The 26,327-nt window shown below is 41.4% G+C and overlaps 1 protein-coding gene across 6 annotated transcripts in view; it reads right to left on the reverse strand.

Moving 5' to 3' along the window:
• The window catches only part of LOC123373646, an 85,699-nt gene that overhangs the window by 28,107 nt on the left and 31,265 nt on the right, over positions 1-26,327 (reverse strand). For all 6 annotated transcript variants that reach the window (XM_045022681.1, XM_045022683.1, XM_045022684.1 and 3 more), the window contains exons 15-27: positions 24,074-24,148; positions 22,414-22,566; positions 21,350-21,455; positions 16,766-16,871; positions 15,345-15,550; positions 14,448-14,536; positions 11,540-11,602; positions 10,835-10,967; positions 9,767-9,915; positions 6,967-7,135; positions 6,063-6,124; positions 5,234-5,326; positions 4,551-4,611 (exon numbers count right to left, since the gene is read on the reverse strand). In XM_045022681.1, coding sequence (XP_044878616.1) covers positions 4,551-4,611; positions 5,234-5,326; positions 6,063-6,124; positions 6,967-7,135; positions 9,767-9,915; positions 10,835-10,967; positions 11,540-11,602; positions 14,448-14,536; positions 15,345-15,550; positions 16,766-16,871; positions 21,350-21,455; positions 22,414-22,566; positions 24,074-24,148 — 1,465 coding nt within the window. The remainder of the gene's footprint in view (positions 1-4,550; positions 4,612-5,233; positions 5,327-6,062; positions 6,125-6,966; positions 7,136-9,766; positions 9,916-10,834; positions 10,968-11,539; positions 11,603-14,447; positions 14,537-15,344; positions 15,551-16,765; positions 16,872-21,349; positions 21,456-22,413; positions 22,567-24,073; positions 24,149-26,327) is intronic.

Below are 26,327 nucleotides of genomic sequence, written 5' to 3' on the forward strand. Positions count from 1 at the left end.
CAGTCCATGACATATGTCAGAGTTTACATGGAGGTGTAAATTATCAGAATAAGACTAAGTATTTCACACCCCCTGTTCAAAATACAAAAGGAAATGCCTTTGTACAACATCTCCAATCTACAAAGCGCTATGCAATTTGGATCCTGGCTACCTTAGCCACTGTCTTTTTCATCATGTTTTATCCCAATGGTTGAGGTCAGCAAGGGTGCATCAGCTAGAAAAGCCTAGATTAAAAGGTCTGGGAGCTGGTGCCACAGGGTTCTCAGTAACAGGCTTTTGACTCCGGAGTTTGTTTTCCTCATTGGCCTGACAGAGCCTGAGTTGGCTGATATCAAGGGCATGCTGTTAAGTCTGTTACCCAAACCTTTGTCAGAAGGGGTGAGATGGGAAGGGCTGAGTCTCTGTAGTATTTGGGGGGATAATTTTCTTTTCAGTTTTCATTTTGCACCCAATCCTGCCCCCCATGGAAGTCAATGGTAACATTCCCAATGACATCAGTGGGACTAAGACTGGCTTCCTTCCGTCATTTTAGATCCTGATGTATGTGATTTGATACTTTTGTGCACACACCAAGAGGTGTGTTTTATAAACTGTAAAATAATAACTAGTTATTTGGGGTGGATAAAGGCTGTTAGTTCCAACAGCATTTGCACTGAATTTTGACAGTGATGGCATTCATGCAAAAAAAATGAACATCATTCTGGGATGTATTAGCAGGAGTGTTGTAAGTAAGACACGAGAAGTAATTCTTCTGCTCTACTCCGTGCTGATTAGGCCTCAACTGGAGTATTGTGTCCAGTTCTGGACACCACATTTCAGGAAAGATGTGGACAAATTGGAGAAAGTCCAGAGAAGAGCGACAAAAATGATGAAAGGTCTAGAAAACATGACCTATGAAGGAAGATTGAAAACATTGGGTTTGTTTAGTCTGGAGAGGAGAAGACTGAGAGGGGACATGATAGCAGTTTTCAAGTACATAAAAGGTTGTTAAAAGGAGGAGGGAGAAAAATTGTTCTTCTTATCCTCTGAGGTTAGGACAAGAAGCAATGGGCTTAAACTGCAGCAAGGGAAATTTAGGTTGGGCATTAGGAAAAACTTCCTGTCAGTGTGGTTAAGCACTAGAATAAATTGCCTAGAGAGGTTGTGGAATCTCCATCATTGGAGATTTTTAAGAGCAGGTTAAACAAACACCTGTCAGGGATGGTCTAGATAATACTTAGTCCTGCCATGAGTGCAGGGGACTGGACTAGATGACCTCTCGAGGTCCCTTCCAGTCCTATGATTCTATGAAAAGAAATTTCTATGCTGTCATGGAACTTTCTGAAAATCTGAATGCCACCGTTATCCCATACTTCTAGATAATAGATCAACAGAAATGTATACCACTACTTTGAAGCCAGAAAACTAACTTTAGGAAGCACCAAAACCACTGGGGCATAGGGACACAGGTCCTCTTCATAAAGGCCTTATTTTTCTCTATAATATGATAACTCTCAGTATATTGGCCTAGCAGAATCAGAGCTTTCTTTGCAGCTCCATTAATCTCACTCCAGCTGGACCAGCAGTTGCTGAGCACCGTCACGCTTTCCACATCCGCTCTGGAAGATTAGACTGCTACTTTTGCAGCTCACCCTAAGAAGAGACTGATGGCCAGACTCTGATCTCAGGTATAGCTGAGTAAATCCAGAGTAACTCTATTAAGCTCAAATCTACGGAGCTACTCTGAATGTACACTGTTAATAAGCTCTTTATTTCACCTCACATCAAACCCAGTTCTCTTGCTTGCTGCTGCCAGGCTCTTACTGGTAACAGAGAAAAATAAGGCCTTTTATGATGGGGCCTATTCAGCTGGGAGGTTTGAATTTCATGACCTGACTACTTTCCCGCACCCCAATCTCAGGAACAAAGGCAAACAGAGCTGAATGGGATGCGTTGCCTCTGTTCAATTATATTCCCCTTTAGCCTTCTATTTCCCCTCTAATTCCAACCCTTGTGGAATACAATGGCCTGGGCCTTAGCCAATAGGAGTAGTCATGAAAGCACAAAGAGTGAAGGATCCCCTGCTCCAAGCTTCATTTCTGAATGTGCAATAGACTGTTGCCAAATAACTGTATTTTTCTGTAATATAAATATTTGTATATGCAATCTCCAGTCTGCCTCTTGTGGCAGAGCTCTGACCTTGCTCCTGTGGGTCCTGCGCTTCTAGGCGGTTTATGCTAGCCTCAGTGGCTCACTGTGACCCTCCACGTAGCCCTTCTCTCTCTAGGGCCAGGGTTACAGTCTACTGAGCCCTTTTCATCACAGGCTGCAAGGAGGTTGGTGAGAGAACTCCCACAGTCTCTGTTCAGCCTCCAGTCCTGACAGGGGCCTGACTTCCCCTTCCAGGAGATGTTCCTGTAGTGGTGGGTTGGGGGGAACCCGGGCCCGCCCTCTACTCCGGGTTCCGGCCCAGGGACCCTAATAGTAACAGTTGTTGGCAGCCAACCTTTTACTGCCAGAGTCGCTACATTTCCCTGGGCCACTTCCCCACAGCTCTCCTGCTTCTCCCTTCTTCACCCTTACCTTAGGGCTCCTTTAACGATGGTTTTAGGGTGTCTTCAGTAACCAGCCCTTCAGCCACACTTCCTCTCCCTGACTCCCCTGCCTGACTGGAGTGAGCCCTTTTTATAGTATCAGCAGGGCCTTAATTAGAGTCAGATGGTCACATTAACTGAATGGCCTCACCTGACTCTTTACAGATTAATTAGAGTCAGGTGTTCTCATTAGCCTGGAGCAGCCCCTGCTCTGGTCACTCAGGGAACAGAAAACTGTTAATCCAGTGGCCAGTATATCTGCCTTCTGCTATTCTGCTGTACCCAACTGGCCTGGGTCTATCACACTCTGCTTTATCCCCACTGAATCTAATGGGCCTCGTGGCCAGTGTTCAACATCAGGGAAACTCTGGGGTCAGTTAATATAGAAAGGTTTGTGCTTTAGAACAAGGTTTAAAAACAAGCAGGGCCTGTGCTCCACCTTCAGGTCAGTGAAGGACATTGCATGGCAATAATGTTTTGACAAATGTTTGGCTGAAGAATTAGTACAGCTCTTGGGAGGGCAAAGGCATTTGTTAGAAACTTCTAAAACACTAATCATTCTCGGTCAATGGAACAGACCATTCCTGGTTCAAAAACAGAATTGCAAATTTACTAAACACTAGTCATTAAATTCTGCCCAATTTATGCACCAGGCAATTGCATTGGAGACAACAGATTGTAAACCAAGAGAATTTTAGAAAGAATACATCATATTTCAACAAATCTGAGGCCCTTTAGAATTTCATAGTTGCCACATATCTACTTCATGGCTGTCACTAGATGACACTGTGGTCATTCAGAACATCCCAACAACAGCGGAGATAACAGAATACAGATTTTCCTGCTCCAAAGCTCATAGAGACCCTTCTTTAGCTGTTAGCACTATAGGGTCTGACTGTAACACTGAACAGTTCTAATTCCATTGTGGCAATGACTTGGGATAGAGAGCTGTTAAATCATCTAGATTTGTCAGGAAGCTGCTGATATTGGGCACCCGCTCCTATCTCTCGCTTTCACGGGGAGAGCAGGGGAGCTATGTGGAGAAGCTGGCTGCATCACTCTAGTTAGAGTTCTTGAAGGATTGCAGTAGGATTCGAACGGCTTGTCTATATGGGGAGTTATTCTGTAATAAGAATTCCAGGTTAACTCCTTGTCTGGACATTCTTATTCTGGAATCAGACTATTTTATTCTGAGTGAGATTAGATTCCAAAATGGATTAAGAGTGCCTTATTCATAAATGGATTAAACCAATTCAGAATAAGGCATTCTTATTCTGCAATAAGAGCATCCATATATGTAGTAAATCAAGAATAGTTAATCCACACCCTATTTTATTCCAGATTAATTTTCATGTGTAGATAAACACTTAATCAGAGAGACTCCTAGGAGTCCTACTAAGGGTCTAACTATAGAGATCCTGTCTACAGCATATTTTCCAGCTCATCCAAAACTATAGATATGTGGCTAGGCAATATGATATATAGAGTGGAGCTATGTAGGCATTCACTCTAGCCATATTTCTATGACTGTCAGCAGTTGAGGACCATGCTTTAGGCATGTTTGCTACAGTCAGGAATTACATTGTGGGGGAGATGAGGAAAATCAAGGAGGGGAAAAGGTTAGTGAGGAAACCCTGGGGAACCAAAGAAAAGCAGGAGGAGGGTAGATACTTGGTAGGGCGGCAAAAGAGAAAGTGTGCAAATAAGTCACTGTATGTTCAAACATCCAAATTACATCGCTGCATGATGTATAAGGCTCCAGATTTCTGGGCCTGCAGTTTTATCAGGTATGATGGTATTCAACCATTTATACTATTTATTAAATTATAGAAGAATTTTAGTTCCTGTAAGGTTCATCACGAGTTATTTGATTCATTACTGGAAAATATCTATTGGGATGACATTGTGAAAAAGAGAATGTTACTGCCTACCATTTCAAGTGCAAACTTGTAATAGAGTTGGAATATCCGACCTCACCTATAGGAATAGCCGAATGGGCCCGGGAGACAGTCTTGGGATCTCTAGCCATCGTGACATTCTGATTTAAAAAAAAGAAATCAACATTTTTCTTTTTTTAATAAACAAGCAGGGAGATACAATACAGTAGGTTGGCCAAACTTTACCCAGCGCAGGCCACAAGAGCCTCAGCACAGTAACTAATGTGAATTAAATGGGGCAGATTGTAGTTGTCTGGCAATTAATACAGAGGAGATGAGATCTGTGGAGACTACAGGTCCATGCATGTAATACTCCATCTTGAATGTAGGGACATTGCACTGTTAATCTGCCAAGTTTGTTAATATTAGCTATAGAATTTCTCTCCCCCAATTCTGTTGGCATGGGCAATTCTGGAAAAATCTGCGAGATAGCCTGATTCACATGAAAACATTAATCATTTGTTTAATGAATCTGAGTTAAGATTTGTATTTAGGTCCTTCAGAAGCAAAACTTGATTCTTTTCTGAGTTATCTTATAGAATCACTGATTTAAAAGAGCCTTCTGTATATTATTAATATTCATTAGTTTTCTGAATGAATAAAAATCTTCCACTGTGAAACTGGAATCTAAATGGATCACCGAGCTCTCTCTCCTGCCATCCAACAGCAGTTGAGGTAAATTGGTAACATTTTTGGGAGAGCACCTACGTTTGCAACAGGTACCTGTGTCTCTGAGGAAAATCTTTTATGTTTTGGTGTATGTGTCTTTCTCAGACCTGCACCATCTGAACTGGATAATTTTCCAGGCACAAGCTTCTAAATCATAATTAAAATAAGACAAGTTTAAGAACATACTATATAAGAGCAAACTCCACGAGTAGGTAAACACCCTGTTTAGTAGCAAGGAATATATTTTTTAAATCATATTAAATTGCTATGGGTTTTTATTAGAGATGGGCCCAATCAGAACCTGAGATCTGAACCCCTGACTTTTGGAGATGCTCAAAATCCAGATCTGCATTTGGACTTTTGTGAGTTGAGCCCATCTGTAGTCTATTACACAATCAACTATGTTAAAAGTTCACTAAGGTTGCAAAGGCAAGCACTCAAAGTTAGAATATACCAAAATTAAGGTTGTCTGTGTGACCCAATCTGGCTTCCTTGTACATTTGCATTCTAATACAGTCTTTAATTGCATGATCACATACTATGCTATTTTTTCCACAGGGCCCCTGCCTCATTCAGTGCACAGAATTGATGGTGCTCATGAAGATGAGCAGTTATTTAATATTTTATGTTCTCCTTAATGTTTAAAGTGACACTAAGACTTATTTATTGCACACTGTTCACACCCTATTCTGAGTACAGAATTATTATTTTCCTCTTGGACTTTTCTATAGCACTTATCATTAATGTATCTTAGCTACCAATTTTAGGACTGTTGTATGAACTTAACAAAAATCCTTCAGAAATAGTAATCAATGTTTATGACATGAGTCATTGCGAATGCCCCACTAATACCAGCTGTAGCATTTATGGTGATGGAGAATACCTTTTCTTTGCCACATGGAAATCTGTCGCTCTTTGAAGCTTTTTTCTTCCTTTTTTCAGAACCTTCAGAACAGGGACAACAAGAACCTGTAATGTGACTCATTTCTGTGAGGACTGTCTGTGTGGGCATGAGTGCGTGGATCAGGAAAGAGAGAGCAGAGCTGAACTGTGCACTGAGTGCTGAAGAAGCGCTCTGTGTAAGCTCGAAAGTTTCTCTCTCACCAACAGAAGTTGGTCCAATAGAAAAGATATTACCTCACCCTCCTATCTCTCTTATATCCTGGCACCAACAAGGCTACAACAACACTGCTGAGTGAATAATAGATCTAGAAGGCATTTTTCAAATATGGGGCAAATCCTGCTCCTTATTCATGTACGTACTCCCACTGAAGTCAGATCTTGCATGAGTAAAGCAAGCAGAATTTGAACAATACTCATGCTCCATCTCTAATCAAGTAATTACATGTTAGTATAATAATAATTTTCCCTTTTGTAGCATCTTCCATCAGATCTCAAAACACTACCAACATGAGTCTGACGATGTGGGTACTCACCCACGAAAACTTATGCTCCAATACGTCTGTTAGTCTATAAGGTGCCACAGGACTTTTTGTTGCTTACTACCAACATGAATTAATTAAGCCTCATAATGTTTCATGTAAGCATTATGTATCCATTTTATAGATAGAAAAGTTGAGGCACAGACAGTTTAAATGACTTGGCCATGGCTACCAGGAAAGTCAGTGGCAGACCCAGGAGTAGAGCTCAAGACCCAGATTCTGCACTATTAAAGTCAATGTAAGTTTTGCCACTGATTTCAACGAGCGTAGGCTCATGCCTGGGGAGAATATCTGTAGAACTATGATATACAATAAAAGCCAACAGTAAAAGAAGACTTTTAATACCTGTTTTTCTCTTCATCTGTAAAGTTTGAGTTTTGTCCAAACAGAAATCTCCCTCTGTTAGAAGATTTGTTCTCTCCTTGTCGGCTTCTTCACTGACTTGCTGCTGTTCAGTGCTTGGGATTTGATGTAGTGATTCTGTATTGGGGGATTCACTCTCAGTTTCAGCAACCTGAACAAAAATAAAGCAGGCAAGTGTTGGTTGTTAGGGGGAGGAAAATGCCCAATCAACCCCCGCCCCCATATCCCTTATTTTTGAAACTATCAGCTTGCAACATAGCAAATCCAGTCAGTACTGATTAAGGGCAAAATCCTCCTCTGAGAACCACATTGCAGATCTTGCCTTCAGTATTCTGTGGTCTCTACCACTGTGGATCTCACTGTCAGGAGTTTCTATGCATAAAAAAAGCCCAATAAGCAAACTGAGATCTGTTATATTGAGATGAAATAAAAACATTTGCCCTAAATCCAGGCAATTAGAACAATATTCCATTAAAATAGCCTTTGGCTGCCTTTCCATAATTCTCTGCAATGCTGCTTGTAAAACCCACTGCTGTATCATAGACTCATGCCCTTTAAGGTCAGAAGGGACCATTGTGATGATCTAGTCTGACCTCCTGCACATTGCAGGCCACAGAACCTCACCTACCCACTCCTATAATAGACCCCGAACCTCTGGCTGAGTTACTGACACCCTCAAATCATAGTTTAAAGACTTCTAATGACAGATTATTCACCATTTACATTAGTTTAAACCTGCAAGTGACCCGTGCCCCATGATGCAGAGGAAGGCAGCCCACCCCCATCTCCAGGGTCTCTGCCAATCTAACCCAGGGAAAAATTCCTTCCTGACCCCAAATATGGCGATCAGTTAGACCCTGAGCATGTGGGCAAGACCCACCAGGCAGATACCTGGGAAAAAATTCTCTGGATAACTCAGAGCCCTTCCCATATAGCTTCCTATCTCCAGCCATCGGGGATTTTTGATACTGGCAGTCACTGATGGGCCACATGCCATCACAGGCAGTCTCATCATACCATCTCCTCCATAAACTTATCAAGCTCAGTCTTAAAGCCGATTAGGTTTTTTGTCCCCCCTTTCCCTCCCCACCGTTCCCCTTGGCAGGCTGTTCCAGAACTTCACTCCTCTGATGGTTAGAAACCTTTGCCTAAGTTTGAGCTTAAACTTGTTGATGGCCAGTTTACAGCCATTTGTTCTTGCGTCCACATTGGTGCTTAACTTAAGTAACTCCTCTCCCTCCCTGGTGTTTATGCCTCTGATGTATTTATAAAGAGCAATCATATCTCCCCTCAGCCTTCTTTTGTTTAGGCTAAACAAGCCAAGCTCTTTGAGTCTCCTCTCAAAAGGTAGGTTTTCCATTCCTCGGATCATCCTAATAGCCCTTTTCTGCACCTGTTGCAGTTTGAATTCATCTTTCCTAAACATGGGAGACCAAAACTGCACACAGTATTCTGGATGAGGTCTCACCAGTGCCTTCTATAATGGTACAAACACTTCCCTGTCTCTACTGGAAATACCTCACCTGCATCCTAGCTCTACATTAGCGTTTTTCATGGCCACATCACATTGATGGCTCATAGTCATCCTGTGATCAACCAATACACCCAGGTCTTTCTCCTCTGTCACTTCCAACTGGTAAGTCCCCAGCTTAAAGCAAAAATTCTTGTTAGTCCCTAAATGCATGACCTTGCACTTTGCACTATTTAATTTCATCTGATTTCTATTACTCCAGTTTACAAGACCATCCAGATCTTTTTGTGTGATATTCCAGTTCTCCTCCGCACTGGCAATACTTCCCAATTTTGTGCCATCTGCAAATTTTATTAGCTTACTTCCACTTTTTCTGCCAAGGTCAGAAATATAATAAAATTGGTCCCAAGACTGATCCCTGAGGAACTATACCCATAACCTCCCTCCAGCCTGACAGTTCACCTTTCAGTATGGCCCGTTGTAGTCTCCCCTTTAACCAATTTCTTATCCACCATTCAATTCTCATATTAACTCCCATCTTCTCCAATTTAACTAATAATTTCCCATGTGGAACTGTATCAAATGCCTTACTGAAATCCAGGTACATTAGATCAATCTACTGCATTTTCTTGTCTAAAATTCAATTATTTTCTCAAAGAAGGAGATCAGGTTTGTCTGGCATGATCCACCTTTTGTAAAACCATGTTGTATTTTATACCAATTACCATTCACCTCTATGTCCTTAACTACTTCCTCTTTCAAAATTTCTTCCAATTTTTGTTCAAATTTTGAACAGTATCAACTGCACTGACTTTTATTCAGTGAAAGGGTTAGTATTTGTGGTTTCATTCCAGTGCTGTGAAGAAAAAACCCCTAAAAACATTTATATTATTAAACTGTACCCTGCATTTGAAATGTAATCCCAGGGATTAAAATAGTAACATTCCCAAGTTACTTTCTGTGATAGTAAATGTACAAGGCAGTAACAGGCATTCTTGATAAGAGGCAAGTCAGGCTAAATTCCCAGGCACAGAATTTACTTGTGCTCTGAGTTCTTCCAGCAGGTGTCCCCACAACAAGACAGAATTATGATGAATTTATTATGAACTCTAAGTACGCTAGCTGTGTGTCACAAGGCCTGAGTTTAATCAATGCATTTGAGAAGGGACCTCAAAATGATGTTGCCAAAATAACTTGAGTCATCAGCATTTCTGCTTTCCACCGTGATAAAGGCAGGTGTTGTGTTGAAGGAAGTCACACATGACATACTGTTGGACTCTGTACAGCAGTGTGAAATGGTTTCATACAAACCTCTTCCTCCGGCTGGGCCTCTAAACATACACTGGGTGGAGAAGAACATGGGGAGATTCCAAACTCAGGTATTTCCAAAGCCACAGCCCCTGCAGGTCTGGGGCCAGGCAAGTATTTCATATCATCAGTCAGGATCATTCTTTCAGAGACTGGGAGAAAAAAGCAAAAACTGTGTTAGTTATACCTTTTGCTACTGCACCCTATACACGTTAAGATAATGTTATAGGGAAGTTTTCTGACAGGCTGGAAAACAGGCCTTATTAGAGTAAGAAGGGATCTCAGGATGTTGAGAATCAGTATTTCAAAAGACAGGATGCTTAATAAATGCACCTGAGAGCGTCTGGTGCTCTCCACACATTTCCCCCCTGGTCCGCACACAAACTTTTTTTTTCCTTTTAATGGGCTTCACATGCCACCCCCCTCCCCTCCACACACACAGCTCAGTGGCAGCTATTTGGGGGGCGGAGGGATGGGGAGGGGAGAGGAGAGGAGGCTCTTAGCCGTCTCCAAACATCTACATTCCTATTTAAGGGATGACTTGCTGCCCACTCCTCTCCATCTGGTGCTTTACAGGAGGAGAGGGCAGTCAGAAAGCCCACTCCCCCATTAACTACCATTTATGGGTATGTGAAAGTCAATGGGACTTGGGCTCTTAAGTGCCTAAATCACTGTTGAAAATGGGACTTAGGAACTAAGTCACTTACGTGCTTTTGAAAAATTTGCCATGGGTCTAATAACAGGCAAATGTTCAGGAGGTGATGACAGTGGGGTTTTATTTCCCCCCCGGATCATTTTCAGAGGTGATGAGCATCTGCAGCTCCCTTTGACTTCAACTGGAGTTTTGGGTGTACAGCAGACCCCTTGTGTGCAGGGAATTGTGAAAATTTGGCCCATAGGGCCAGACCCTCAGCTGGTATAAATCAGTTTAGCTCCACTGAAGTCAACAGAACTACACCAATTTATACCAGCCAAGGATCTGGTTCAAGATTTAGGATGCTACCAGATTTACATTAGTTCTTGAATAAACAGAAGTAAATGAAAGGTAGAATTGTAGAAAGAATCCTTTACGTTCTGTCTTTTCTCGCTCATCTATGCTGAGAGGTCCAGGTTGAAACAAGAAGTCAAATATCTTCAATGAAGTCGCTGAGATACTGGGAGAACAATATATCCGGGAAGGGGCCAGCGGCAACTTCCAGGACAGCTGGTGGATGATAGAGGCGTATACACATATAGTGACGTTTCTTTGATGTACAGGTAATAAAATGTTAAATGAACACAATACTTGCAGATTCACATTGTACTAATGAATTTCCCAACCAACTCAGTAGAACACCTTCCTTTACATTTTGGGTTCTACTTAGGTTGATTGTGTCCCTTTTGGGATGACAGATGCTCTACCTTTAGGGCTAGTCTACATCAGAAACACTACAGTGGCACTGCTGTAGCACATCTGATGTAGATGCTCTATGCTGACAGGAGAGAGCTCTCCCATCGGCATAATAAAACCACCTCCGTAGGAAGCAGTAGCTATGTCGGTGGGAGACATAGCATTGTCCACATAGTGCTGTGGCACTCAGGTTGGTGTAACTTACCTCGCTTGTGGAGATGGCTTATTCACACCCCTGAGTAACATAAGTTATACCAACATAATAGTGTGTACAAGCCCTTAGAGATGCTTACATTTCCTAAGGGGATCAAAATGGTTCAAAACGTCTTTACTTCCAACACCATTCTCAGATTTCAAAGAAACTTAACTATTCAACTGAGTCTAACCTTTTCTCGGTCCAGCAATTCTGTTGTGAAGTTACTGGTGAAATTAAATCCCATGTAAGGCACCTAGAGAAATGAGAAAAGGTTGAGGCCCAGTAATCATAAATCTGTGAGGAAAATTTTTCCCTTACACACAAACACACAACTTGGTGAGGCGTTCTTTTTGGTGCCACTCATATGCATGGGTTTCTAGCCATCAAGTCATCAGCTGTGTCACATAAAAACACTGTATATGGTCCATAGATGCAAAATATCATTAGAAGAAGAATTTATTCTCAGTGGGTGAAATTTACCCCTATGCAGAGAAGAATATTGGCACAAGACCTATATGCCACTCATGGGTTTAAGCGAAGCTCAAGTGGGGGCATAGACCTAAATGCCCTCAGGAAAGTGATGTTTGTGTCTCTATTACTCCTGAGGGAATTCTGTACTACTGCAACATGTGTATAGTTAATGAGCCCCACATATTTTTTTTGCACAGAAAAAAGCTTGTCGAAATATTGCTGCACTTCTGCCTTTTGCCCACCAGAGGGCACTGTGGCGCTAGAACAAAGCAGCAGCTCCCCACCAGTGAGGGAAGAGAAAGAGCTTCCTTCTTTGCAGTGGGCCAGGTCAGGAGACAGGGGCTATGGGGAAACAGACAGTGTGGGGTGCTGGGGCGGTCAGACAGGGGCTCATAAGGGCTTGTGGGGGAGGACAGACTGGGGTAGGGGCTGAATGGGAGTGGAGGCACAGGGCCACAGGGGGGAAGGGGTGCCGAGCTACATAAGGACAGGGGGTGGCGGGTGGGGGCACAGACACACATGGGGATAGGGGGAGGGGGAACCGAGCCACATAGGGACAGGTGGAGGGGGAGCAGGGCCATATGGGGGTGGGAGGAATGGGTGTCTAAGTGAAGATGGAGGGACACATGGATGGGGGTGCAAGGACATACAGGGGTTCAGAAACACATAGGGACAGGGACAGATGTGCCTGACTGAATGGCAGATGCTAGGGGGTCAGCCAGGATTTGTATGGGGGAAGCTCCCTAACAATCCCTCCACACACACCCCAAAAAACCTGTTCCATACTTTTCCCACTCATACCCTACAACCCTCCAAGTTCACACCTAGGCTCCTTCCCAGCAATTTACTTCCCTCTCCCTCTGCTCCTCCATTACCCCTGACTCCCCCAAGCCTTTGCACTGCTTCTGAGGGGTGCGGAAATTACAGTTCTGTACTGTAGTTTAAATGAATTATTACTCAGAGTTCTATATTAATATGTCTAGTAAGGAATCTATTTGTCAAAAATACATTTCCTGAATCTTTTTTGTTGTCTGTATTGTTACAGACCTATTTGCTGACATGTATTTTGAAATAAATGACCAAAAAAATTGAAACTGGTGTGATTATATTGTGTTATTTTGACAAATAAAATATGCAGAATTTTGCAGAATTTTAAAATATTCTGTGCAGAACTTTGAATTTTTTTGGTGCAGAATTCCCCCAGGAATACTTTATGTCATTTGTATTAGGAAGAGGCACCAACTATGACGTATTAACTAAGAATGTAGAGGAAAAACTCAATGCTTGCTACCTGGTTAAATTGCAGGGGGCGGAGCGGCAAAGCAGGAAGGGAAAAAAACAAAACAAAAAAGCCTGTGGCGCGGCCGGAGCAGCAAAGTCGGGGGGACACCTGCAGCGCGGCTGGAGCGGCAAAGAAAACAAAACAAAAAAACTTGTGGCGTGACTGGAGCGGCAAAGCAGGAGGGGAAAAAACAACCAAACGAAAAAACCTGCGGCGCGGCCGGAGCAGCGGGGGGGAGGCACCTGCAGCGCGGCCGGAGCGCCAAAGCAGGGAAACAAAACAAAAACACCTGGGGCATGGCTGGAGCGGCAAAGCAGGGGAAAAAAACAACAAAAAAAACCCTGCCGGGCAGCCGGAGCCAGGGTGCAGGGGGACTCCCTGTGCTGCTGACGTGCAGCGGAGTGAGCACCCAGTCTAGCGGGGAGGAAGGGGAGGGAGCGGGGGGGAGAGAGAGCAGGGGGGCGGCCAGGGCTTCAGCAGGGCGCTTGTCCCGCGGTCCCGACCACTGCGCCGCCTGCTGGGAGGGCTCCGCGCCGCTCCAGTCGGGGGAGAGGGAAGGACAGCGGCTGCCCTGCCCAGTTTGCTGCAGGGCACGGCGCTCCCCTCCTCCGCACTGCTGCCCCCTACAGGGTGGCCGGAGCGGAAAAACAAAAACAAAAACAAAAAACTGGCCGTGCTGCTCTGGGTTTGGGCGGAATGCCGCCCCTAGAATATGCCGCCCCAAGCACCAGCTTGCTCAGCTGGGGCCTGGAGCCAGTCCTGCTTGTAGGTTGGCTGAAAGTATAAATAACTATAAATGCGGAGAGGTGAACAAGTTAGTGAATGATACTAAATCTGGTATATATAAAGGGAGTTCTGTTCAGAAGTACAAACTCCATCAAATGGAGAGAGATCACAGTCAAGTGCTAACTCATTCACCCAGTCTAACTTACACACATTTTCTTTCCCATGTAATAGGAATAGTTCACTTTTCTGGTGTATAAAACCATCTCTACTTTTTGAGGTAATGCTTATTAGTAAAATAAAGTGGGACAATCAATCTGCTAACTGAACAGGTTTTCTTATTAGGAAATCCATATCCCAGCTCTGAGTTTTACATAATATTTTTTCCACCACCCACTTCCTACTACAGAAGGTCAGAGAAGAATCTGCCTTAATCCTGGAACTGGGGCAGGAATTATTGTTCTTCAGTGTATCTAGCACATGGTGGCAGACTTAGCTGCTAATATCAGATGGTCTTCATTGGAGCTGGTTTATGTTGTGTCTGAGAGTGCTATGGCTAATTTAGAATTGTTTTCCCCTTGTATATCTGACAGCAGTATGGGTTCAAGCAACTAGAACATACCAGATAAGAGTCCATGTCAGTAACGTTGGAGACATCAGTTTTTCCTTCCTTTTGGTAATTTAAAGCTTGGTTTTCATAAATGAAGGACTCTGGTGAAGATATCACAATATCACAAGAGTGGTATTTGTATAAATATACTTAAAAGGGACATTGCCAAGACAAAAAGTTATATATATAATATTATAATATCCTTATCTGTGTTACTACACTTAGATAACTTAAAAATGAAAAAAATTACAAATTTGATGTACTTTTTACAATTGATGGTAGGTGTGTTGGGGGGGGGGGGAGTTGTTTTTGTTTTGCTTTTGCATTCACTCATCCTTTGAGTTCATTCAGCTCAAATAGTGAACATAGACTGAACTGTTTCTGGATTCATTTCTGGATCCTGTGCACAACTAGAACAATGCTGTTATATTTGGACAGCAAATTTTGCAGGAAAAAGTTTAAAGGGAAAAAAAGGTGTTTTCTTTAAATGTGGAAAATAATCATGAAAACATTTCAAATAATATTAAGATTTGTAAAATTATTGTTTTTACAAAAGTCAAATCTAGGTCTAAATGACCCAAGATTGTTTGCCTTTTAGAAGAATAAGCTCTTTATAATTTTCTTTTTAAAAGAAGTCAGGCATTCAACTCTGACTTGCAGATACTGTGTGTCACTGTGAAATAAGGGCTCATGTAGGAAAGCAACACCCAGTAAAGTGACCAAAGTTAGATTTGAATCTGTGACCCAAATTACCATCAATTTATGACTATCCCTTTTGTGAAAGCACTGTTCACAGCTAATATGATGCAATATATTTTGCAAACACTGAAAATCATAGCAAATGGTTAAAAAAATCTGATTCCTAACAAGAGAATAAATGTATCCACATAAGACTGTCTGATGTCAGACCTGTTGCTGAGATTCCAGAGACATCTGTATCTGTCGTTGAGATACCCAGTGCCTTACTGTGAGGCAAGATGTAAAGATCATTTTTGAAAGCCACTAAAATATCTCCAGAACCATTCAGGAAACAAGCAGAGCTGAGAGTGTTATCAAGAAAAATGTCGGCCAGCAAATTCTTGTGAATATCCCAGAGTTTCACCATGTAGTCCGCACTGGAAAATAAAGGAATCAGAATTATCTTGTGAAATAGTCTTAACATTGATTTTAGTAATTCTCTGTGGGTGAAATTTTCCCTTGTACAGAGGTCCAGTATGAGTTCTATGCATCACTTAATCCCACTAAATTATGAAAATAGGGTTTAAGTGGGACATAAGTGGTGTATAGATTACATGTGGATTTCTGCCCAGGGAAGAATTTTACCCTGTAGGATCAGTGAGAACCCATAAGGAGAGGGATTGATCTGGGTTACCTCATAATTTTATTCCAGTCACAAACAAGTAGATTTCTTTAACCAATAATAACCAAATTAACACTACAAAAGCAAAGGCATTAGAGTTCAGGAAGGAAGAGCATTTTATCATAGGAACTTTCACACAGTGAAAGAGTTTACCTAATATAGCACCTACAACATCAAAGACAATGTAATAAATTAATGAGGAAATAAGCCCTTCCTCCAGAATTCCAATAGATTTTTTGAAAGGAAAAATTTACTACAGAAGACTGAATGTCCTGAAGACTGAAGGCATCTGTATAATCATACAATTACTGTGTCACAGGCAGCTGCCAGGCAAACTCCTCCAACTATGCCCCATCTAGTAAACCTCATTCCTGTTCTGAAGAATTTGCCTCTAAGAGAAAGAGGAGTGTTCAGTCTCCATATTCATTGTCAGCCTTTGATGTCTCTTCTAAAATTGGCAACAAAGATTCCAATTAATTGCTAATTTTGAAGGCAGGTTTTATGTTGGCCAATAGGAACTGAACTGAAACCCATCAATACTGGTGCAATTTCTTTATATTTTATTTCCTTTAAACCATAGCTTAGCTTGCAAATGGAATTTCCATTGACAATGTATATGTAATTATTCGGATGCTTCCCTGGACTGCTTTGATTATCTCTGAAATCCCACCCCGACATTGTTGTGGGGATGAATTTGGTCCATTATGTCCATAAGTGGTATTCCCAGCATCTCTCCTGGGAGGGTTCTAATAGTGCATAATCTTACAGTGGTACCAATACCAAAGTGATGTTACCAAGCTTCAGTTTATTGTGTGGAAAACCTATTGCACCAGCTGTAAGAGTATGAAACATGTTATCAGCCAAATGATAGGTTTTATATGTTTCATATGCATGTACTTGAGCTTCCATCCTGCACAAAACATCCTGATTACCATATAAATAAGGAGACAATGTTCAGTGCTTCACCTACCCACAGCTTAGAAAGAGAGAGAGGGTCTTGCAGGCATCCACTGCTACCACAGGGCCCTTGTGAGCATTTTCAGAATCATGAGTGATATCTGGTTCTTCATTTCCCTCTTAGAGACAGAGAAAGCACAGGTATAATTTGGACATTCTCAATACCTAACTTTGAATTCCTCTTCCTTGACTGTATTTATGGTCACTTCACATGTCATTGGATAAGTAGTTTTCCCTAGATTTGCAATGGAGACTCAGATTTCACTTATAACCATGTCATCATGAGGAGTTAATGCTCTCTATACTGGTAATGTATAGGCAAACACAACATTTGCTAAGATTGCATTAATGTCAGGAGCGCCAGCAGCCTTTTTGGCACCCTAGGTGGCGGAAGGTCCCGCCCCCAAAATACCGCCGATGACCACGGCAGCTGAACATCCTGGCCGCCGCGGTCGCTGCCCCGCAAATGTTAACACCCTAATGGGTTGCACCGGCCCTGATTAATGTAAAAGACTAAACTCAATTAGTAGAATTCAATTTTTGAAATCAAAGGTATTTCCACTGTACAGACCTGCTCCTTGGATTGGGAGTTCTGCCAATATTCCTGTGCTAAATACAACCTTGTTTAGACACAGATGTTGTTAGTACAGCTCTAGCAATTTTCCTGACCATTGTGATCATGGAGTTTTTTCTCAATCCAAGAACCATGTTAGCAAATTTGTGCTATTAATCCAACCTACATTACAGACTTTTACTGAGATTTTAACAAGATTGTAACACGGTTGACTCCATACTATCAGATGGTTAACACATAGAGTGAGATCCTGACCCCATCAAAGTCAATGGCAAAACTCCCATTGACTTCAACCAGGCCAGAATATCATTCATGATTCCTAAAATGAGCAGGTAAATTGTTTTTTGTCCTCACTCATGAGCAGAGCTGTAGCATAATTGTTGACCTGTAGCCAAGTTATAATATGGTATTGCTGCTATGTGAAGAGCACTGTCTAATTGCGTCAGTGTAACGAGGTTTGTCAATCCTCCTAACATAACTCCAACTTCCTTCTACAGGAGGACATCAAAACAGTCATTATACGGCTGTCAATCTGGCACCTTTCACCATCATAAAATTCTCTAAATTATATTTATAAAATTATTAATATAAAAAGAAGACTGAATAGGGATAATCCCATTACATGCAGAGGCCATTGCCAACTCTACTCCCACAGCCTTCAATTTGCATAGTATTATTTATAACACCTTCAAAATAGACAATCCTTTGCCCCTGGCACCTGCAGCTGAAACAGTATGGAAGAGCTACTCATCCTTCCCAGAATGCACTGTTAAAATTATGATTCCAGGCAGTGTGATGGGTGTGGGTGGGCCAACAGTGTGCATAGTACAACCTCATTGTTTTTTCTTATATCCTATTCCCATGTCCCAGCCTTTCATTTCTGCTTATTTAGATAAGCTCTTTGAGGCAAGGCCTTTACTTTCTTATATGTCTATAAAGCATTTAGCATGCTGTTATACAAATAACAGTAGATCCACAGACTACTGGACCACCAATACTACAATGACAGTCAGTCCAGGGGAGCAGTTACATGCTGAAGCCTTGGACATATCAATATAATGATGCCCTTGGAGATGTCCAAGCTTGGTTCAGGGACAGAGTTAAGTCTCATCTACACTAAAAATATAACTATGCTGTATTAGGATAGGGAAGAGCAGGGTTCTAACCAGGTCCCGCAATACAGGTGTAAGTGAAATGATGAAAGGCCCTACTCCCCTACAAACTCTGTCATGGTTTTGAATAGGACTAATAAACACAGTCCTCAGAAAAAGAATGGTACAAACCAGTGAGGGAAACTATTAGAACCTTAGTAAGCAATAAACTGTTTAAATGTGTTTTTTGCTTGCATGATTTTAAGTACAGCATGATTTCAACTACAGCATGGGTAGGGTCAATCAATTTTAGAGCCAATTAAAAAAACAGATGAGATAAAATTTAACTTTGTATCTCATGTATAATACAGATGTGATTCAGTAAGAAAAACGGAAGACTTCTACTAATCAAAGTGTGTGGGAGTGGCATTTACGTAGGCAGCAGGCCATTTATGTGCAGAAATCAGGTTAGACCTGGAAGAAACTCCATTTTGCCAATCATGTGGATGTTACTCAATGTTTCGAGAGAGCCCCAGGCTCAGCCCAACCCTTGACGGTGAGAAGACAATATAAATGTGAATGTGAAACTTCTTTTATTAAACTATCAATGTTTACTTTATGAAAAGTGCATGTGCTTAGTTCTGATGAAACCACAGGACTGACAGTTCCCAGGACATCATGAGAATTGTAAACAAGGTCCAGGTCCCCTGGAGAAGGTGAAATTAGGAGCTAGTCTATACAGAGAGTTAGTGCATGTCAAGCTAGGGTGTAAATCTATGGCACTCTTGCCTGCCATACACTAACTGGCCATGGGGACCTTGCTACTACATACTGTTTCAAGCAGCTGTAGATCAAAGCACACTATAGAACTTCTAATGTGCAGTAGCACAGTAGTGTAGTTGGGGATAAACACTGGTATAAAGTGAGTTTGCCCACTTCTCGTCTGGGGAGTATGGAGGTTAGTACAGTTAGTTTATCCACTTTTTTTTGTACCACTACACCACTGCGGTAGCCGGGCCCACATGAGAAACTTGCATAATGGGACACTGTACCTACCCCATGAGGCATTGCAAACCCTTCCCACAGTGCACGGCTCTCTGTGTTGATGCACTCTGCTGATACAAGGAGAACAGTGTGGACATGCAACAGCCATTTAATTAACGCATTTTAATTAAAGCGGCATTACTTTTGTCAACAAAACTCTGTAGTGCGGACATAGCCTCAGTGCTGGCAGGCTAGCGCTAGATTTACACCCTAGCTTGCCTCTCACTAAATCACTGTATAGATAAGCCCTACCTCAGCTGCCATGAAAATCTGTTTTGTTAACCTTTTGGATTAGCTTGCTATCAATTATTTACATATCAGGAGTTCTCATAGATACCTGTCTGGTTTTGGCCTCCATTTGATCTTCTCTTCATGCTGTTACCACAGCAACTAATACTTGAATGAAAATCTCTTAGCAAGCTAGTTCTTCAGATTGTCTCATCGGGTAGGGATACAATGGAAGTGGGGGCTCGAGGCAGATCTGAGAACCACTTACCTACATCTTTCTTAAAGAAGGTTTCAGTGTTGTTGTTCTGTTTCTTCTTTTGACAAGATAAGCATCAGCACTTCACTTTTTTTACTAAACAATACTCCCTAGGTCTATATCTCAGCAATGATCTTGTTGTTAAGCCTGCCGTGTAGACTAAATAGCTCTAAAAAGTTTGCTTTCTACATTACATTTCTAAATCACATACAATTTGGATATTTTGTTGTAAACATTACTCCAGTAAATGATGGAATAGTGGCAAAATACCGTTGTGGAAACAAAAGATATTACAAACAGAGATAGCTCTGAGCTGTGAAAATCAAATACTGACTTCCCCAAAGTTGAAAAGGGTTCCTATCCATCTTACAGAGCTTGACCCATCCTAGGCAGCTTCCCAGATATCTGCTACCCTAGGCACTCTTGGGATGCAGATCCTCTGTCTAGCATCCCCTCCTGAGAGCTGAGCCCCCTCAGTCCAATGGCCTAGATGCTGGGACTAATGCAACCCCTCGGACTTCCCATAGCTTAAACACATCCCCTCTTAGAATTGCAGCCTTGTGGGTGATCTGGGTTTACAATTTAACTCTTCAGGGGGATGTGATAGTGAAGCCAACAGACACGCTGACTTTGCACAGAATTCTAAACAAAATTACTTCTTACTTAGCACAGATTGACAAAATAATAAAACACAACCATACGCATTTCCCCACCTCAGGTTCCTCATCCCTCTCTGGAGAGTTCTTTGGGCTTGGCAGAGTTCTCAGGTCCTTCTCTTGCAGCTTGTGGTTTCTCTTCAGAACCATGGAGCCTCTCTCTCTGTCTAGGTCAGCTAGCTTTCTCTGACCTTGGTTGATTCCCCCACTTAAAAGGGAAACCCCTGCAACAAAAGCAAGCTCCTCTCTTCTGCCCAAAGCTTCCTGTTTCTTTCTCTGAGAGTCTCTTGCATTTATATGTTTCCCCTAACAAAACCTGGTTTCTTTGTTCTGCTGCTGGAGATTTTCCACTAAACTCACTATTTAATAGTTAGGTGTGATTATGATTATTAAAGTCTGAGTAAGATCTTCAGAGTTTGGCTCAAATTCTGAAAGAAGAGAATAGCAAAATCCTAATTCCACTCACTCTGTCAGGTGGAAAAATACTCCAAATAAATAGGAAAATATTATTAAGGAATAAATACAGCAAAAAAACTACTGAGTAAAAATTAAGCAAGTATTTTAGAATATGACTCTTCACTTATAGTGATTCACTTAATAACAGAAGTAGTACAAGTCCCATTATGAATAATACTATCAGATACCATCTCATGTTTATATCTTTTAATCAGCAATGAAACCATCACCCACGACTTCCAATCTGTGATGACAGAGAACTATTATTCCTTTGTTTTTTAATGAATCTTACCTGGCTTTTTCTCATTTTTCTCCAACAGATCCACTGGGCCTTCTTCAACATGAACATCAAAGACATTTACAGCTCCAGAATGCAGGCCAAGGAACAGTGAACTGTTCTGAAACTCCAAAAATCTAAAATTATTTTAATTGTTGGCATTTACAGGTTCCCTGCCCTCATTTACTAATGGGCTTGTTTTTGACTCTTAAATAAATATATATATAGAGAGATATACCTATCTCATAGAACTGGAAGAGACCCTGAAAGGTCATTGAGTCCAGCCCTCTGCCTTCATTAGCAGGACCAAGTACTGATTTTTGCCCCAGATCCCTAAGTAGCCCCCTCAAGGATTGAACTCACAACCCTAGATTTAGCAGGCCAATGCTCAAACCACTGAGCTGTCCCTCCCGCCTTCCAGCTTGGTGATTGAAGACACATGCTGTACCAGGAATTGAGATGGTACAGGTCCACTCTTGTGCCATCTTCCACTCTGGAGGCCTAAAAAGACTGCTACCTATGATACATACAATGCCCTACCAATTCTGATCTACCAAAATACCACCCTTCAAGACTCTCTTTATGACTCACCTCTTCTATGATGCCCCAAAGTATTGTTCATAACAGTGATTATTACCAGAGAAACCTTTTTAATGTACCATCAAGACATGCACATACCAAAGCTGAAATATCTTATTGTTGTAATATATGCAGTTCCTCATTCTACTTCCCTTCCTACTGTTCACTAACCCCACTGATCACATCACATCTACATTTAGATCCTTCCCTAATTGGGGCAGGGGTCTCCCCTGTACCTTTGAAAAGCACCTAGGCACACTTTCGGGCCTTGTAGAAATAAACAGGAGACATGGGATTTGTTATACAGAATCAGAGCAACAGTCTCTCTAGCTCAATAGCCTATCATCAACAGTGGCCAGTACCAGAAGCCTCGAAGGAGGTGCCAGAAACCTAGTAATACGCAGTTAAATAATAAATAATAAAATAATAACAACAATCCCCTCAATGATGGACTGTATATTTATACCTGCTGATAATCAACAGTTATTCTTGATACTCACAATCCTCGTGAAAACCATGGTTTCATTCGAGATATTGATCTGGTGAAGCAACTTCAGGGCAGGTAAACTCCAGATCTGCACCAATTTGTATTCCAATTCCTGGCACATATTTATCAGTTGATGGTGATCGATATCATGTTTTAATTCAATTACCTAAAACAGTGATTGTTGGTCTTTAATAGGGGCTATTCCTCGGAAGACACATACTTGATAGATAAACCAATCAATACACAAGTCTGGACCAGAGTCCTGAAGGAGGACTGGGATCCCATGAGTCCCTCAGGAACGGCTGCCATAATAGCTGGAGTGGGTAAAATTTACTTTGTGGCAAGTGGGATTGGATGGCGGGGAGGAAAAACAGACTGGTAATTTGCAGGAAAATACTAATTTTTTTTTAAATAAAGGTTTTAATATGTACATGTAAGCAAGAGATAGAAAGAGATTTGATGTCTATTATAACAGGTGTTAAAGTATTTTTTACATGTTTTAAGCAAGATTTGTTTTATTCTTTTAGTGGTATAAATTATGTCTGAATTCCATCTACATATATATCAACGGACCATTTGTTTTTTTAGTAGCACAGGGGAAATCGGTATCTCTTCTGGGATTTGCGGATCAAAGGTTTTTGCGAGTGGGAGAGGGCTCTAGTCTAGACCGTATTACCATATAAAGTAAAGGAATGTTAATTTGCATTTGTTACTACTTCCCATCTCATCCCTTTACTCTGCCAATGAACCCTGCCTCACTACTCCCCTTCTATCCTCCCTCTCATCTTCATTTCTGCCTCACAGTCCCCTATTCCTGGAAGTCTCTTCCTATCCTAATGCAAAAGGCCCAGCCTCCCTCTTTTTTTTTTTTTTTAAATTGCTCCTTAAAACTTGCTTTTCCCACAAAGGCTACAAACACTAATTCCTCCTACCCACTATATATTCAATACATATCTACTTACACTGTAAGTTCCTAAGGCCTTTCTTCTGTGCCTTATATAGTGTTTGTCATTTCATATGCTGGCACTGTTGGCCAGGTTGGGGTGACACATCGACAGCATTACTCTGCTATAATTACCAGTTAAGTATGCCAGCAGGGGACAAGGTATCTGCTTAAACCCTTCTTGACAAGGTAAAAACAGAGGGATGGAAGAATTAGTATAGAATTTATGTACAGGACTCAATGACGCATCTAGAAATCCTAGCTGAAATGACAACAATTTGTAATAATGACTCAGTTTGTGAGTGATATATTGAAGTGTATGTAAGTAACGTAGCTCCCTTGAGAAGATTCCAAACTGTGAAACGCTCTTGAATTCCTTTGTATTTGAGAGTGAAGTTGCTCTGCCTTTGGAAATAGTGGACCAAATTCAGCACACTTACTTCACTGAGGTTAATGGAGCTACTTTGCATTTACACCAGTATTTCTGAGTCAGAATCTGGCGAATTATCTGTGCAAGAATAGCCAGAATTATTCCATAAGGCTCTGTATGTGGTAAGTTACATTTCTGAAGCAAGACAATCGATTGGTTTGTACATTCGGTACTAAGGACAACCATAATACAAGAGAAGAGATAGTTTCTTACTTTGATATCTAGCCTTATCCAGCTATGTATGTTTTGTTATGAAACTCTTTTAATAAAAGAAAGGCTGTAAATTGAAAGTACACTTACAGGATCTTTATAGGCCTTCATCTCATAATATACTAGATTTTGTATTGATGTGTGCAGAAACAGGATTCTTCCATCCTATTAAAAGAGAATTGCATTATACTCGCACAGATGAAAGAACAGACCATACTATCAAAGTAACACATTGCACATGTAAATCTGAAAAAGTAGACCAAAGCCATGTTGGCAAAACTAACAACTGGAAAAAACAGTGAACAGAAAACACTTCATTTTGCATGCTCATTTCCTAATGACTGTTAATATAATATAACCAATCTTTTACAAAGCAGCTTTTCAGTGGGTCACATCTTGTCAATCAGTGATGTAACACCTGCATGTAATGATCTTCCATTACTAAAGAACAGTCCACGGAATCTAAATTGCAGTTGCAGACATTCCACCTATTCCCCTTCCACTCAGGAGCGTTGCCAGCTTTTTTGGCGCCCTAAGCAGCGGAAGGTCCCGCCCCCAAAATGGCACCCCCGACAGAGGTGACGAAAGGTCCCACCCCCGAAATACCGTCAACAACCACGGCGGCCGAAGATCCGACCGCCGCGGTCACCGCCTCCCAAATGTTAGCGCCCTAGGCGACCGCCTAAGTCGCCTAATGGGTTGTGCCTGCCCTGCTTCCACTGGCCACCTTGCTTAATATATTTGTAAGAACACAATGCCATTTATAATCAATTCACATTTTTGGAAGTACATTTCACAAGGTTCCTTTTCCTTACTTAGGAAAAGAGATCTAGAGGAAGATGTAGAAGATTGCTCATATATATAAGAATGCTTCTGGTCAGGAGCTATTGATTCCACAATTTTAACTGTTTTTTAAAAAGATGGTATCTCTGACTTCTGAGATATAGGGGATTTTGCATGCAGGTAGGTGGATGAGATACTAGAAAATTAAAGCACATTCACTGGGAACCTTGAAAGCTGCCAAGTTAAATTCATCACTGGAGGCTAAAAGAGAACAGGAACTCTTAATTAGGAAAGAGTTTGTCACAAAGTCATTTGATGGGGCACACAGATCCTGTAATTTCCCTGGGTTGTTAGTCTTTGACTACACTGGGAATCTGCCTCAATTCAAGCCATCGGTGGCTGGAATTGAAGCAAATTCCTGATGTAGACAAGTCCTTAGAAACAGTAATAAAGCTGGTTTAAGTTAGTGCTGCTGCTCCTGTTGCCTTTGGCAAGGCTGAAAGCTGACAAAAAAGCAGTATTGGCCTTTGCCTGCACACTTACTATGGAGTTGACCTGGCACAAAGATAGTAATTTTAAATGCCCTAAAACTATTAATTATATTTTATTAAATGGATTAGAATATTTTTTGTTGAAAAATGAAAGCGACAGCGATAAAAATAACAAGCCCCATGACTTTGACATTTTACTATAAATTCATTATTTTTGCTGTTTTTTCCTTACGATCAAGTTGATTTTTTTATACTTATGACCAGGAGACAGTAACAAGATTTCATATAAGATTATTAATGTTAATCTTTGGGAGGGTTGCCATGAATTCAAGCTGAACACATTATTTCAATGGAGTTAGGTGCCCAGATGTTTTGAAAACGTCTCTAGGTGCCTATCTGCATCTTTAGATGCCTAAATACCTTTGAAAATCTGGCCCTTGGTGACCATCAGTTCGTAGGAAGCGTATTCAGCACTCACTGACCAAATGTTCAAACTTGGGTACCTAATGATAGACTTCTAAATCCATATTTAAATATTTAATGCCAAAGAACCGGTTTTTCAGATCACCTGCAGATTCTACTGATTGCAAGGTCTTTTATTCGGCATATTACTCTGGGTTTGGATGGCATGACCTAGTGTTTCCTGAGGGCCTTTATTACAACCTCTAATTTATACACTCACACCCGCTTTTTCATATGCCATTCAGCTTCAGGAAAATTCCTCAAGCATGGAAACAGTCAGAACAGAGTATTCTCATATAAATTTTCAAGGTAGTTAGTTTATTAAGCCTATAATCCACATGTAAAGCCATGGGCTGACCTGGCTCAAATTTAGGTACTTCCCTTTAGGCACTCAAATTTAATCACAATGTTTACGTCAACTCTAAAGGTTCCTAGTGGGTTTTACATAATGAGCACCTATCCCTAATGGAATAGCTTGCACACCTGTATCTTCAGTATCAGAGGAGTAGCCGTGTTAGTCTGGTTCTGTAGAAGCAGCAAAGAATCCTGTGGCACCTTATAGACTAACAGACGTTTTGCAGCATGAGCTTTCGTGGGTGAATACCCAC

The sequence above is a fragment of the Mauremys mutica genome, chromosome 7, assembly GCF_020497125.1.
Source record: "Mauremys mutica isolate MM-2020 ecotype Southern chromosome 7, ASM2049712v1, whole genome shotgun sequence".
NCBI lineage: Eukaryota > Metazoa > Chordata > Testudines > Geoemydidae > Mauremys > Mauremys mutica.